The following is a 14411-nucleotide window of genomic DNA, read 5'->3' on the forward strand; positions in this document are numbered from 1 at the left end:
AATGTGGGGAATTGTGCCCTCACAGGTTGATAAAGACAAGTATGTGTGTGTGTGTGTGTGTGTGTGTGTGTGTGTGTGTGTATTTGGCTTGTTCTTTGAAGTGACCTGTTTCAGCAGCTCATTATTATTCTAATTATTGTGAGCCAGCTGACCTTTGACCCCTATATTCCTGCGGTCATGCTGTATTGTCGTTTTGCACCATTTATCTCGCGTGCCAGTATGTTGTGACAGTGTTTACATTAAATTTGCTCTCTTTGTAAAGGAAAACTGTCCTTTGTTAATTGGCCTCACTTGTCTGTTTCTTTGAAGCCGTCCAAACTCGGCCCGGCCATAATAACCAATGAATCACCAGCTGGAATGATCAAAGCCTTCACCATTGGTGCCTTCCACTGACATTAACAGTCCTCCTTCCAAAGAACAATTTGCACAATTTTAGAAGGCAGTGATAAGTCATCTGTCCTTTTTATCTCCGGTTGCCGGTTAAACTCTTCAGGCTCCAACCGCTTCCATTTGCCTCCAGCTTTATTTGTCCATGCCACCCAGCTCCAACTGAGACAACAGTGGTTTGTTTTTGGAAACCAGTGGACACAGATAAGAATTTGATGGATGGACACGAGTGCAGAACAGCGAGTATTTTTAATCTCCAACATGGTGCCCCAATCCAAACCCCTTTGGCACGATGTGAGTAAGGCTCGTACTATATTAAAACAAGCACCGTAAAATAAGATGGGACTCTCGTGTCACCTGTCGTCCACGACTGAGACAAAGATGTGGCTGTCAGAGCGGATGGAGCCTGGAGACAGGAGTGACAGCTGGGAAGGCTCTTTCCATTTCTCAGTTAGCCTGTCTGGGCTGTTTGTCTGTCCAAAGTTAAGCCTGGCTACATCTGTTGCTGCCCACACCCAAGCAGCTTTCAGAGTGGTGTCACAGGCACGACTACATGGAGTTATTTCTGCACATATAAACAACGTGACAACGCTTATTTGGAGGGCTGGTGCATGTGTTGTCCGCGAGAGAGCTAATTAACATGTTACATCTTTAATTTAATGAGACCAAAGGTTTTTAAATTAAAGGGACTCCATGTTTTTCATGTCAAAACAATCCAGCACGTGGTTTTTTTCTTCCCGGATGAAAATGAACAGGTTTCTCCAATAACCATGTTTATTTGCCCACAGTGTCAAGAAGACACAGAGCAGAAATGCAGAATTATGCCTACAAATGAATCTCTTCTGTCAGGATGTGGCTCTGTCTCCCTTCTGCTGCGTTTACCTGAACGCAGCTTTGATCTGTTCTCTGTCTCGTTTCTGTTTCCTGTTTTGCAGTTTAGCACCAAACCACAGAGCTATTGCCAAGTTGACAAAAACGTGTTCACAGTAGAGGCAGCCTGTTTATTAAAAAGTCAAGAATCTGATTTTCTGTGCACATTTTTGCGAGATTTCCCACAATGTTTCTTCCTTCTGGGTCTGAAATTAATCGGATGTGCAGAAACTTTCCCAAGAGGAATTTTGTTCTGGGCTAAAATGAGGCTGAGCTCAACAGACTGGACAGTGCACATTTGAACAGGCTGCACTGGGCACTTACTGCTTCATTGATATAAGTTGTCTTTTTTATATTTGGGTCATTTAAAGCTTATTTTTCTCCTCTGCAGTACTGTAGCAGTCTATAGTTAGCAATCACAGTAATATTGAAAGGCTATATCTATAACCCAATTCTCAACTCTGTATCTATCTGTGGAAAAAGTGACTCTTTTTACCTTCAGTGACTATAAATTGACAATCAGTAGTTCTCTCAGAGGCTCTGAAGCTAAAGCTAAAAAAAACAATTCCCAGCAGGCAACACAGCAGTTCCCTCAGGGTCATTAGCTATGTGTTGACCTACTGATTACACACAGCGAGATCTTTTATTTCAGTCCCTCCGACAGGTACTCTACCGTTTGCCAGAGGGATTAGGAATGTTTCTTTTTATGCTCCTCCAGCGTCAGCGTCAGACGTCATCCTGGAGTCTTGAGGTGAATCTACTCATCCGCCACCGTAAGACCACAGCCCTGCTGTCTGGCCTCCTTGCTCCCCACGGTGGTCGATGTGGCCTGAACGCCACCCTTAGCAGAAAAGGATGAACATGGGTGGTGAGTTAAGCACTTGAATCAATCAGAGATTTGGCTGTTTGTATTTACGAGGTAGGAGTCCTGGTCTGTTCTGTTCAGACCAGTCACCCCTGTGGTCACAGCAAACAGATTAGAGCTCACACTTATGTGTGACCCCGACTTACGTCTATTACACCACTGAATGAGTGATTTATTATGAAAGCTTGACCTCATGCGTTAAGTTGCACTGCTGTTAATCTTCACTAACCCTGTAAGTAGCAACATGTACTCTATCTGCCTTTGGAAATTAGGGTCTGCAGGGGAGAGACAGGGGAGGGTTTGGTGTTAATTACAATTTGTGCGACACCAGAGAGACAAAATATGTACTGGAGACTCGTATAAGCAATAAAGGAACACAGGGATTCGACTGAAGTGAGATTACCGAGGAGCTCTCCCGGGTTTGGAATCATTCATTATGTAGAATCTGCTCTTGGCACAAACAATTGTTTAATAGAAAGCATAAACTAATAATTTACACAGCAGGCAATTAGAGTGGGTTCAAATGAAACATTTTACAGTCCTGTCGCACTCTTTAGGAGTTCGAGAACGACACACGCCTCAGGAAAGACTTCATTTTCAGAGGTTTTTGAGAGAGGAGAATCAAAAGGACTGTGGATGCTACACTTGTGAGGAGAAATTTCCCACTATAGCAACAGGTCCTTCCCAAAGAAAGATCAAAGTTTAACAGTAGAGTCCTAGAGGTAGGTGGATAAAGGAGCAGGAACAAGAATGTAAAAGCACAGAGTCACAAAGTAATGACAGTAGAAATACGGCCTTCGCCCGTTACCCATAGGTAACAGAGAAGTACATAAAAGCTTCTTTTTTATCTGTCTCTTTAATAATGACACTGTTAAGGTCTCTGGACTGCCTTTGTGCCACTGCAACCTTGTTTTGCTCATGCAAATCCCCTCCGGGCCCATCAGGAAACAAATGCAAATCCAGTATGAACCTGGGCTGTCTGTGGATGTGTATTCTGTGTTTAATGGCAAACGATTTACTTTACAACCATCTGTGCGCGTAAAACCGGTTGTGTCACTCATTAAACAACCAGCAAATGAGACATTATTTTGAAATAACATGACTAAATTGTGAAGTGTGTGCCAAACAAATGTTACAGTGCCTGAGTTGCATATGAGCTTGGTGCGGTCGTGTAATCAACAGCCACGTAGGTTACTGTATAGATGAGGTCTTAGCTAACGGGACGTGTTGTCCGTCCTCACAGGGCCTGTTTGTGGGAGCAGCCTGGAGAGTGTACGTTCCTCGGGTCATGGTTGAACTTCTCATATTGATGCCACTTACACTGCAGACCAGCAGGCTGATTGACTGGTATGTGCTTTCATTAGGTCTCTGGGGCCAGGTAAAGCTGTGGCTCCTCTGACCTCTGACCCCGGCTCTAATAGGAAAACTGGCAGCAAAGAGGGTCAAGGCTTCAGAGTGGACTCACTTCGACTTAAGTGAACAATTTAAAGAGGCAGGCAGGTTACGTAACCTTGTCTCTGGACACTAATGACGTGGTTCATCCACTCTCAATAGGTCTCTTATACATCAGTTGCTGTTTGGGGCAACAAACCTAACTTTGGTGGACAAATCCTGCTCTGTGTGCTGTTACGGCAATGTAGGGCATGTGACTAATCACAAGCCCTGTGCGTAACCATGGGCTATAAAAATGTCTTCTTGTCATATATCCTTTGTGTCGTTTTCTTTTAAAAAAAAATGCTGAATCAATTGCCCCTCACAGTGGTAGCGAAACACCCCCTTAATTTTGAACCAAGAGTAAGATAACTGCCCCCAAGTGGCACTTCAGGTCCTTGCTTGACACTTCAAGTCATAAAAACCATCCACATTTTTCTTATTGTGTGATGTTTGGAAAAACAAACAATGTCATAACACTTAGTGTGACTCTGGTAGATCTAGCTGTTAAACCTGAGCCACCAGGCTGATGCCACGTACAGCCATTTGTCTAATGGGATGCTTTGAATTCTTCTTTTTTAACATCATAGAAGTTTAACAGACAGCCACGCAGCTCTCACGCAGATAAGAGAAGGAGCTCTCATAGCCCAAGGTCAGAATTACTCTCATGGCTGACTGAGGGTTCTGTATGAGAACGTCTCAACAGTAGGAATAAATTAAGCACATACCAGAAATAACTAAAGATGTATAATCTTGGTCAACTGTTTCGAACTAGAATTTGTAATGGTTGTGTTTCTTTATTCCACCATGTTTTTTTTAAAGTCTTGAAGATGAATAGAGTATAATAAGAATCATCTTGGCTGATCCATCTGGATAAAGTCCAAAGGGAAGCGACCGTCTCTCCGGGCAGAGGGTATAATCCTGACCTAACTTTCTCATCAATCACTCATCCTCTGATGGAATGAACCGATGAAAAATCTGTCGTGCGCGACAGTTTCTATTGAAAGCACCACTTTCGGGCTCATTTGCGCCATGTCCGTCCTCCTCAGCGCGTTGATTGGCTTCATTTTCTGAGCGTCAGCGCACGGGGTTGGCCCCGGCCAGGAGTTTATTGTCAGGAATGTGTAGTAGCAATCCGAACTAATTTACTGCACTGGCTGTGAGACACACGCGCGCACACACACGCCGCAGCAGGGCACATCCTCGTTGGCTGTGAAGCTGCTGGATTATCTTCCGGTTGTCTGGTACAACAGCTGCTCCGTCCAAGATTATTGAGCATGCGACGTTTAATTTGAGCGGACCAGACGTCTCTTTACACGCGTTTTCCCAAGATTCTTCGAGCCAAAGGACGGCACCAATGCCAGATTCAGGAGCAATGAGCAAGAACGGCATCGTGACAAAAATCAACTCGAGGATAAGAAGCGATCCGTTCACCGCATGTTATGATCTGGTCGGCAGAGAACTCGGCAGGTGAGTCCGGTTTTCCTACTGATAAGCAACTGTTCTCTGGAATTTACAAAAACACGTCGATAATCTTTCATAAATCTGGTAATCACATTGGATTCCTGTGTGCACGTGTGGGTGGAAAGCCTGTTGATTGAACATTATTAATCCTGCGTTCCATTGCGCGGATGGAGGCGCGCCGCGCTGCGCGTAGTGGTAATGCGCTTTGTGCGTCTTGGGTAAAGTTTTAAGAGTATTAGGACGCTGGAAAAGGAGATGTAGAGTAGTAAGTTCTGATAATGCGCTGTGTGTAGCTCAGTTACTCTAAAAAAGAGATGTGAAATTTAACGTCGACTTTTACCACATGGAAAGACACAGTCACGTTTTTATAGTGATTTCATTTTTTAGCTTGTAGCTGTTTGGTCAGTTCCCATGCTCGTCTTCCACCTGTTGCATTCTGGTTGGAGATGGATCCCACAGGCTAATTTAGCCCCCAGTAACCTTTGATTCACCCTCTGGTTCCTCTTCTTCACAACCTCAGCCGTGCATCAAACTGTGGTTTCCTCTCATTTTAACCCAACAAGAGCACAGGAGAAGATTAGATTCCATTTTAAACAGAAATGTGCATTATTTTTAAATACTGTGCCCTTTAAGTCTAGTGTCAAAAGCCCCCCCAGACCTGCATACAAATGCGTACATTGTGGCACCCCGAGCAGGAAAAGAAACTCATTGTGTGTGTCTGACTGTGTCTGCAAAACAGGCAAATGAGAACTGTCACTTCTATTTACGCTTCGAGAATAAGTCAGTGCCCCCCGAGGGAGATAAAACCAACTTCTTCATCAGATTATCACCGTCTGTAGCGACACACATTTGTTCAGGGCAACATGATCAACTGGTTTATGGGCCGTTTTGAACAGACTCGGTTCCACCAAATGTGACCCTGCTAACGGGGCATTTGATAATTGTCTATGTGGACTCTAATAGAAAGCAACGCAACGCGCGTGGTTCACTTTTTAATAAACTGGACAAGATGTGGGAGACATTACAGTAGATAAAAGCATTGTGATCATATGTGTAGCTACGATTGCTGTGTGACTGCCTATAGACATCGTCAGTGACCTTTGACCCATTGCCAGTCTGCCAGAAACGATCTCCTGTTGTTCCTTTCCGAAGCTGTTGCTCTTTGGGTGAGCTAGTCTGACCTTGGCTGATTAAGGATGAAAAGACTGAAAGATTTTCCCTTTTCACTATGAATAATGAGCGTTCTAAGAGGCTGGAGAAAAGGCAAAAGACAAGAAACTGTCAATAGGGGAGCTAAAGTTGCGGCCAAAACACAACAAGTCTTCTGGATCTGGAGAGTTGCTTTATAACCATAGCAACAACTGCTTCAAGTATTAATGTGTCAACCTTTCTCCTAAGCTTGTGCTGCCTGCAAGCTCATTAAAACTTTGAATCAGTGTCTACGTTAGCATCCTCTGAAGAATCCCTCCAGACTGTACCCCCCTCCCTACCCACACACACACACACACACATCAAGCTGCCCCAGGCCTGTGCCAGGTGGGTGGTCTGGGTCCTGGTGAGGCATGTTAGTTAACTGGTCAGCTATTGTTAAAGACGAAGTAGCCTGTCCGAGGGTCTGGTGAGGTGTCAAACGCGGTTCCATTTGTCCGTGCTGCTGTCAGCTGTGAAGAAAGGGAGGTGAACAAGTTGCCATTATCAGTGTGGGAGGAAGAACAGAAGATTATGTTTGCTTTGACACATGAGGCAGTTCTGCACGTATCGGACATCCTGCGCAGACACCCAGCTGAATCGAAACATTCCTACACATCAATCTGTACACCTGCCAAAGAATAAAAGTGGTGAGGTTGTCAAAGCAGATGTAATCATGCTAACAGTCCTTATTGGGAACCTTTTGAATGAGGCGTCAGGTCTTGCTGCAGGCATTATCTCTCTACTGTCAGACCCTCTTGACCGTTTCAGAAAGAAGATAAAAGAAAAAGGAGGGAAATTGTGCTTATATTCTAATCACGCTTGGCTCTTATTGGCCAACAGAAGTCGGGCTGTATTTTTCAAATATTACCTCAGTCTTATCACTGGACTCTATTTCCTTCCAACCAGTCTTGTACTCTTGGCTAGCTGGTATGAATTTTCAGACGTCTTTCCCTGTAATCTAGGTTACATCTTACAGCAATTTAACTGTCATGAGTTTGTCCAGTAAATTTAGCCTCTCATTTTCCGCATTCTAAATATAATCCAGTGGTCCAGTTGGCTACTTGGACACCGAACAGAAGTCACCTACCAAATAGACCGTGTATATTTTAAAAGCAAGTAATGTGGTTGAGAGTGTTCTCTCCTCAAGTTCTTTCTTTCTCCCCGTTTGTGTTCCCAGGGGCAAGTTTGCAGTGGTAAAGAAGTGCGTTGAGAAGGCAACGGGAAAGCAGTATGCTGCCAAGTTCCTGCGAAAACGTCGGAAGGGGATGGACTGTCGTATGGACGTCTTGAATGAGATCGCCGTGCTGGAGCTGGCCAAGGCAAATCCTTATGTGGTGGAGCTGCATGAGGTCTACGAAACCAGTTCTGAAATCATCCTGGTCCTGGAATGGTAAGATGATGTGTGTGTGTCTATATAAACTTTAAATATAAAGTTGACTTAATGCAACTTATACCTCTTATAAGTATTGTAGGTGCTTCTTTTCTCACTTAATTTTTTGATTCATATTACCAGTAGCAACATTAGCAAAGTGACCTTTTAAAAATAACCTGAGAGATTTTCTGCGACTAAACCCGATTTCCAGTCAGCTTCACTCTACATTTGTTTCACACGTCTCTTTAAATTGTAAACACCCATCAGATGTGCAGACTAGCACCTTTGAAGAGGTTGCCTTATATGGAAGTTCTCTGTCTCTGTGGTTAGTTTCTAATGTGTTTTCAACGGCAACACCTCGTTCTCGTAAGAGAGAACGGCGCTGGGGAAGTGTCCCTTTAAATGCAAGTGTTACACAGCTGAACCAGGCTCACTGACATCATTTTTAAGCAACAAATGAGTTGTGTAGATGTTCCTGAGGATGTATTTATTCATTTCAGTAGACGCCGCGTTGCCTTTCAACATGCAGGTGCGGCTGAGCTGACTCAGCGATGCAGAAAAGTCGTGTCTGGCTTCAGCCTGTTGTGGTTAGACGCTAAATTAGCTAAGACGCTAGACAATGAAGAAAGAAGTTAGACGATGCGTATATGACAATGCATTGAGCTACTCCAGTTGCAGCTTGTAATTAGAATGTGGAAAGTCCACGTGCTGTATTAACCACCTGGAATCGGGGAGATAATACGGCACAGTTCACCATGAACTATGCTCATCTCACTCATTGTGGACTGCTTGTTCCTCACAGCGGAAGCCGTCTCATACAGTTTTTTTTTTGGGAGTCCATCCCCATGCCAGACATGGAATGCATCCCCAGAACAAAGGCATCTCTGTAGGGGGGTGGGGGGGGGGGGGTTGCTGTGTTTGACCTCTGACTGAAGTGTGAAAGGGGAAGTAACACAACAATTCACCTCTGCATGCCAGCAGAGAAGATGATGCATTGGGTGAGTCGGTGGTCCACCCCGCCGGCACCTTGTGCCGCTTTTTAACTGCACAGCAATAAAAAAATTTGCAGCTCTCGTGCATCTCTTGCAGTTGTTTTCTGCTAAAGCTGCCAGAGTAGTGGTGAGACCCCGTGCCGCTAAAAAGAAGCATCTTTTACCTCGCCTGACTTCAGCATAAGTTTCAAGAATGGAGAACTATTTTCCATTTCCTGTGGGTTTATATATAAGCGGCAAGCGAGGCTCCCAAAAGTAGCACGCTGCAAAGCTGTCATAACACACGCTGGCAGCCACAACCACATCCTTAGTAATGTCTGAGAAATGCATGTGATGAAGCTGAATTCTAAGCAGCGTTTTAAATGCAGCTCCACCATATGTCAGCACCACACAAAGTCCCATCTTCATACAGTTTTAGACTGGTAATGATGGATGTCTGCGCAGGATGTGCAGCAGAATCTTCACACCTTTCTGTAATGAATGACCCAAAACAGTGATTTGACAAAATCTCTGAACTTATTTACCCCTGATGTTATACTGAAGTCTGCACTTTGAGCCTTTCAGCCTATCCAGACGTTCTGGTGCACCCAAGACTTGCACTGGTTTGTGATTTAAACTCTTTTGAGATTGCATGTGTGCAATATGTGGTGTAAGTAGAAGGTGAACCACTTATTGGTGTGAGCCACAAGGCATGCTGCATGGACTGATGGCATACATCCCTAAAATCTCCAAAAATATGGATGCTGTTTTCACAGCTGGGGAGAGTAGTTCAACCTTCACAGGCTTAACTGGGAGTTGAACTGTACTGGTTATGTAATCGCCATGCCCAGGACCCGCTCCTAAGGTTTTCCTCTTGAAGATAAAAAGCATGTGTCCTGTAAATCCCTCACACATGGATCCAGTTTAGACTAGAACTGTCAGCTTCAGGCATTGATCTTACAGATGGAGCATCCAAAAAGAATCCGCGGCGTCTTCTTGAACTAACTTTGTTACTCCAGAGGGACAAGATCAGGCTGGAATGTGACAGTCTTTCACAAAAACCCAAGAAGTCGCTAGTTTGAATTGTCTCGCTGCTAAATTCCAAAGGAAAATAATCCATTATGTGTCAGCTGTATGTGTGGTTGGAGGGGAAAATCCGTGCCTTCCGTCTCTAATCACCCAACTGAGGCTCCACAGCCACACTAATGGCTTTAATTCTTTCACTGGTGGAAAATATCTACACTTCTATTAGCCAACCAGTTCTCCTCGTGTTCAGTGTGTTTGATTTTGGAAGGCAGTCTGCAGCATATTATCTTGTGAGATTTTCTCCTCAGCAGCTGTAAACTGAGTGGGCAACTTCAGCTCTCTTGATTTATGCCCGACTCACTTGCAGAGTGTCGCCTCCAGCATTTGTACTCAACAGGACACAAGGCGTTACATCATTTTACAAAAATGGGAATGATCCGGGGTTTGTTAGCTTAAAAAGTGTGACTGCAATTAACTCGTCAACTTTCGTGAACCAATCTTGAAAGGAAGGCACATTTAAAACTAGGCCACATGAACCATTTCTCGAGTGTCCATGTTCTCACTTTTCTTACCCCTTCTGTGTTGACAGTGCTGCTGGGGGAGAAATCTTCAACCAGTGTGTTGCAGATAATGACGAGGCCTTCACAGAGAAAGATGTGATCCGGTTGGCCAAGCAGATCCTGACCGGAGTGGCCTTCCTGCATTGGAACAACGTGGTGCACCTGGATCTTAAAGTAAATACCTTTGGACTTAAGGATTACTGTCTTAAGCGTCTAACTGTGGTGGAAGATGTCGGATGAATTGAGATTCATGTGTAATAATCTGTCTTCTCCAGCCCCAGAACATCCTGCTGACCAGTGCCAGACCTTTGGGAGACATTCGTATTGTGGACTTCGGCTTGTCCCGACGCATGGACAGTATCACAGAAGTCAGGGAGATCCTGGGGACGCCGGAGTATGTGGGTGAGTCCTGGATCCAGCTCACCAATACCCACATGCACCCCCATTCTCGCTGAGTTTAATGTATTATGGCTAACTTGGGCCTTGTGTTTTTATTCCAGCACCAGAGATCCTGAACTATGAACCCATTAGCACTGCGACAGACATGTGGTAAGTGCGGCTGAGGTCAAGGTCATTCTACATGCAGATGGAAACCAGTTATTTGCTAAAGTAAATCTAGATGAACCTCAAGGTCTTAGCAAACTGCGTTACAGTGTGTTTCAGTCTAACTCTGACAGTAACCTTCTGTTCCTCCTTCCTTCCTCTTTAACAGGAGCATCGGGGTCCTGATCTATGTCATGCTGACTGGCGAGTCCCCCTTCCTGGGTGATGACAAGCAAGAGACATTTCTTAACATCTCTCAAGTCAACATAGACTACTCGCAGGACACGTTTGAGGGGATTTCCTCGCAGGCTATCGACTTTATCAAGTCTTTACTTGTCAAAAATCCGAGGTGAGTCTGCTCGTAGGAAGCTGATTGATTCGATCAGACCTTTGTGATGGTGGTTAAGCCACAGACATTTCCCGAAGCGTAGCGTTCGGCTGATTTGCTCAGAGGATGTGCGTCAAACCCAGACAGATGTGCAGATGCGCGACGACGTTTGCGTCACTTTAGCAAGAACACATTTGCTTAGAGTGTCATAAATGAAGTCACCACATAGAGGGGGAAAAAACCACGTTTTAAGCTGGAATATAGTTTGATGAAAGCAATACGTGTGTTGAGAGAAAAAACATGAATTGCAGCCCCGCCCCTACGAAAATCGAGTCGCACCGACTGAAATGGCAAAAAACATAAGCAAAGTGCTTAAAGAAAACATGGCTTCATATGCACAGGAAGGACTTAGTGAATCAGAAAATCCAGGCGATCCTCTGGTTATGTAAACCCCTCAGGAATTTCCACTCATCCAGTGTGTTATTGTGTTTGTGTGGACAGGAAGAGAGCGACAGCAGAAGAAGCCCTCACCCACCCCTGGCTGAACTCGCACCCCCATCCGCATCCCAACCCGCACCTCCATGCGGTGAAAGCGTCCTCTTTGGATGAGCCCGAGACCAGCCAGTCGGAGTCCGAACCCGAGAGCCCAGCCGGCTCCCCTGACCTGGACTTGATCGGAACGTACCTCCTGTACCCGGGTCAGGGCGAGTTAAAGGCCGGCCGCCATACCTTCTCCTTCAGCGAGCCTCCTTTCGCCACACGGCCCGAAATACAGCAGGAGCTGATCTGCTGAGGGTCCGTTCATCGGCGAGGAGAGACTGCGTTAACTCCAAGGAGCCTGCGGCTTACTGGTGTCGATCCGACTCGGGGGGGCCATGCTTTCGGGCTGCTGTACTGCTGTACTTCCTGTGAGCTGGACTGCGTGTTTTGATACCTTTGAGTGTGTTTTTTATGCCAATCCGCGCTGATCTATGATTGCTTGGAAGGAACGAAAAGCAGGAGAAAGGACAAGGAGCCTAATTACGTTTTCAGAGGAAGAGACGCCTTCTGCGTCCTCAGGAAATAACTTAAATTAATGTGTGGTCCACCAAACCACTTGTGATGAGTCGGCAGAGCCAGACATACCTTGTCTGATGAGTGTCTGATGAGCCTCGTCGGGAGGTTCAGACAGATGTACTTACCAAAAGAAGCACCTATGCTTACGCCACACATGAACTATTCCACTGTTGTTTTGTCTGTGTTTATTTATTTGCGTTTGTACTTCCACTTCAGCACAACCACATCAATGCTACGTCAAGGCGGAAATGGTAAATACAATCTAAAGCACTTTTTAATAATTCTGTAAGAAACCAAAGGCCCACAGTCATCTGCCACACTGCTGTTGCATATTAAACATTCTTTCACCACCCACTGCTTTCATCACATTACTTTGTCTCATTTCCAGCCTCACTTGTCTTAATGTCACCAATTTGCTTTTTTTATATTTTTTTGGCTTATTTTTCTATTGCACAAGTTGCACAAGTAGATGTTTTTGTACTTAACTCGGAGTTAATTGCAGATTTTGTGCTCTTGGTTAGTCCAGGAAAAGGAAAAAGATCCTCTGAAAGTGGGAGAGGTTGAAAGAAAACAATTACGTTTCGGGGGAGTTGATTAAGTGCTGAAATTTTCCGTGTAAGTTAACGCGTTTGTTCATTCTGACAAGGTGTCAGTTACTGATGTTTTTAACCATTGTATGAATGTTAACATCATTAAATCGTCTTATTTTGTACAAAGGACTGTTTCCTTCTTAATGCTCATGAATTTCATTAAGATTTGCACTTGTTCTCACAAACAAGGTTTAAAAGAGTAAATGTGTTGCAAAATGTAAGGAAAAAATATACACGTGCACTTTGAATCAGATCTTGTCTTGTCTCCGGTGTTGACGAGCGGCCTCCTTGTTTCATTAATTAATGTGAACCATGCCACATTAGGGAAGGCCGGGGTCTCCCTTCACTGCGCCTTGGCTCCTCTTTCCTCATCAAACCCTCTCAAGCCTTCATCCCGGCAGTCTGACATTTAAAAACTCTAATAATTGCCCAGGTCTTCATCTGTGCACCCGTATGTGCAGGAAATCTTATCTTCCACCAAAACAAAGGCCATCAGTGGATCCCATGTGAAGCATCTGCTTTTCCTTTCAGTCTATTTTGAGAAACACACGAGGAACATTTAAAAAAAAAAAACCTCCTTCCGTCCAGCCTTCCATAAATATCCAGCAGGCTCCCTGAACAGGAAATGCCAACATGGTGTGAGGAATCAGGCGATCCATTGCAGCAAAGGTCTTTTCTGCTCGTGCACACGCTTGGTTGTTTACCGGTTGAACAATATCCCAGCCTGTCGATATCCTGGATGCTTGCCTTAATGTGCTCTTCCCATTGGGCTCCGTGCCAGTGCATCGCCGCTGTAGCCAGTAAGGGGGGAGCGTGGCCCCCCCGCAGGGTCCTCCTTCGATGGCCGGAACGGCCACGTCCCCTATAGAAAGTCCTGCTGCTGTCTGGAGCTGAGGAATGTCAGAAATGTTCATAAATGGCCACTGTTCCCCTCCAGACATTGTCTTCTTGTGCCTCTTTTCCCCTTGTAGCCTCCTTACAGGGGTTTGTCTTCTTGGTGGGAGCTGGAATTGTTTCCATACTGAACACAGAAGGAGCAGATACACTTGCAGGAAGGCTGCGTGCTTCAATAAAAGGCATTAAAGTTGTTGTTTTTCAAACCATCAAATCATTTTAACAAACTGCAGTTTTTGGTTGCTCGCTGGATAATAGTGAAGTATTTTGTTCTTGATCACTGCAGTGAAAGTCGGCCGAGTTACTCAACTAAATTCTCACCACTATATACAGTATATGGTGTATATATAAGGTAGTGTGAGCTTTCCATATTGTGCTGCGGTGTATTCATGCTGATTAACCTAAATTGTTTAAGCGACTTGCAAAAGGACCCACTTTGTAGGTTCCACCTTGTTATTCACGGTGATGATTGGAGGTTGATAACTGGCCTTGCAGCAAAATGTTTTTGGCTTCAGATGCAAGAAAAGAGACAAAAAAGCTTTTATTCTTGTCAGCTGAGCTCACTGTCGAGTCCAGATGATCCCACTATCAACAATCTGTTGTGCTCGATTCGCCAAGCAGGCACCACATTTGCAACAGTCCCCAGTGAAGCACATGGATGCACCATTAGAGGTCAATTAGACTAAAACTACAAGGATCATCCTGGGAAACCGGATCCATTCTAAGATGTACTGCTGCAAACAATGTTACAAGACTTTTTAAAAGCCAGTGACAAGAAATGAAATGACTGGATGACTGATTTCTGTTTCATATTCGGATATCAAATTTAGATTTGATGTGACAGTTAACTTCTGGTTTGCTCA

At 44.7% G+C, this 14411-nt stretch overlaps 1 protein-coding gene across 4 annotated transcripts; it reads left to right on the forward strand.

The window, feature by feature from the left end:
* Positions 1 to 36: 36 nt before the first annotated feature.
* Positions 37 to 12780, forward strand: stk17al (serine/threonine kinase 17a like). Of its 4 annotated transcripts, XM_029836564.1 has the most exons (8): positions 37 to 2125; positions 3366 to 3469; positions 7386 to 7598; positions 10167 to 10311; positions 10413 to 10539; positions 10638 to 10686; positions 10850 to 11029; positions 11510 to 12780. In XM_029836564.1, the coding sequence occupies exons 2-8, from the start codon at positions 3411 to 3413 to the stop codon at positions 11799 to 11801; spliced, it is 1065 nt and encodes a 354-aa protein (XP_029692424.1). In that variant the 5' UTR covers positions 37 to 2125; positions 3366 to 3410; the 3' UTR covers positions 11802 to 12780. The 4 variants fall into 4 exon arrangements, with proteins under 4 accessions (XP_029692424.1, XP_029692426.1, XP_029692425.1 ...); XM_029836566.1 differs by lacking the exon at positions 3366 to 3469 and having other exon boundaries at positions 43 to 2125; XM_029836565.1 differs by lacking the exon at positions 37 to 2125 and having other exon boundaries at positions 2717 to 3469.
* The last annotated feature ends 1631 nt before the right edge of the window (positions 12781 to 14411 follow it).

This window comes from Takifugu rubripes, chromosome 5 (genome assembly GCF_901000725.2).
Source record: "Takifugu rubripes chromosome 5, fTakRub1.2, whole genome shotgun sequence".
NCBI classification, from domain to species: Eukaryota; Metazoa; Chordata; class Actinopteri; order Tetraodontiformes; family Tetraodontidae; genus Takifugu; species Takifugu rubripes.

Bases quoted from the DNA above. Each gene is read 5' to 3' on its own strand.
- stk17al (XM_003964792.3), top strand. From the start codon at position 4,911: ATGCCAGATTCAGGAGCAATGAGCAAGAACGGCATCGTGACAAAAATC. The intron at 10,312-10,412 runs GTAAATACCTTT...TGTCTTCTCCAG, and splicing joins TGGTGCACCTGGATCTTAAA to CCCCAGAACATCCTGCTGAC. The intron at 10,540-10,637 runs GTGAGTCCTGGA...TTTTTATTCCAG, and splicing joins GGGGACGCCGGAGTATGTGG to CACCAGAGATCCTGAACTAT.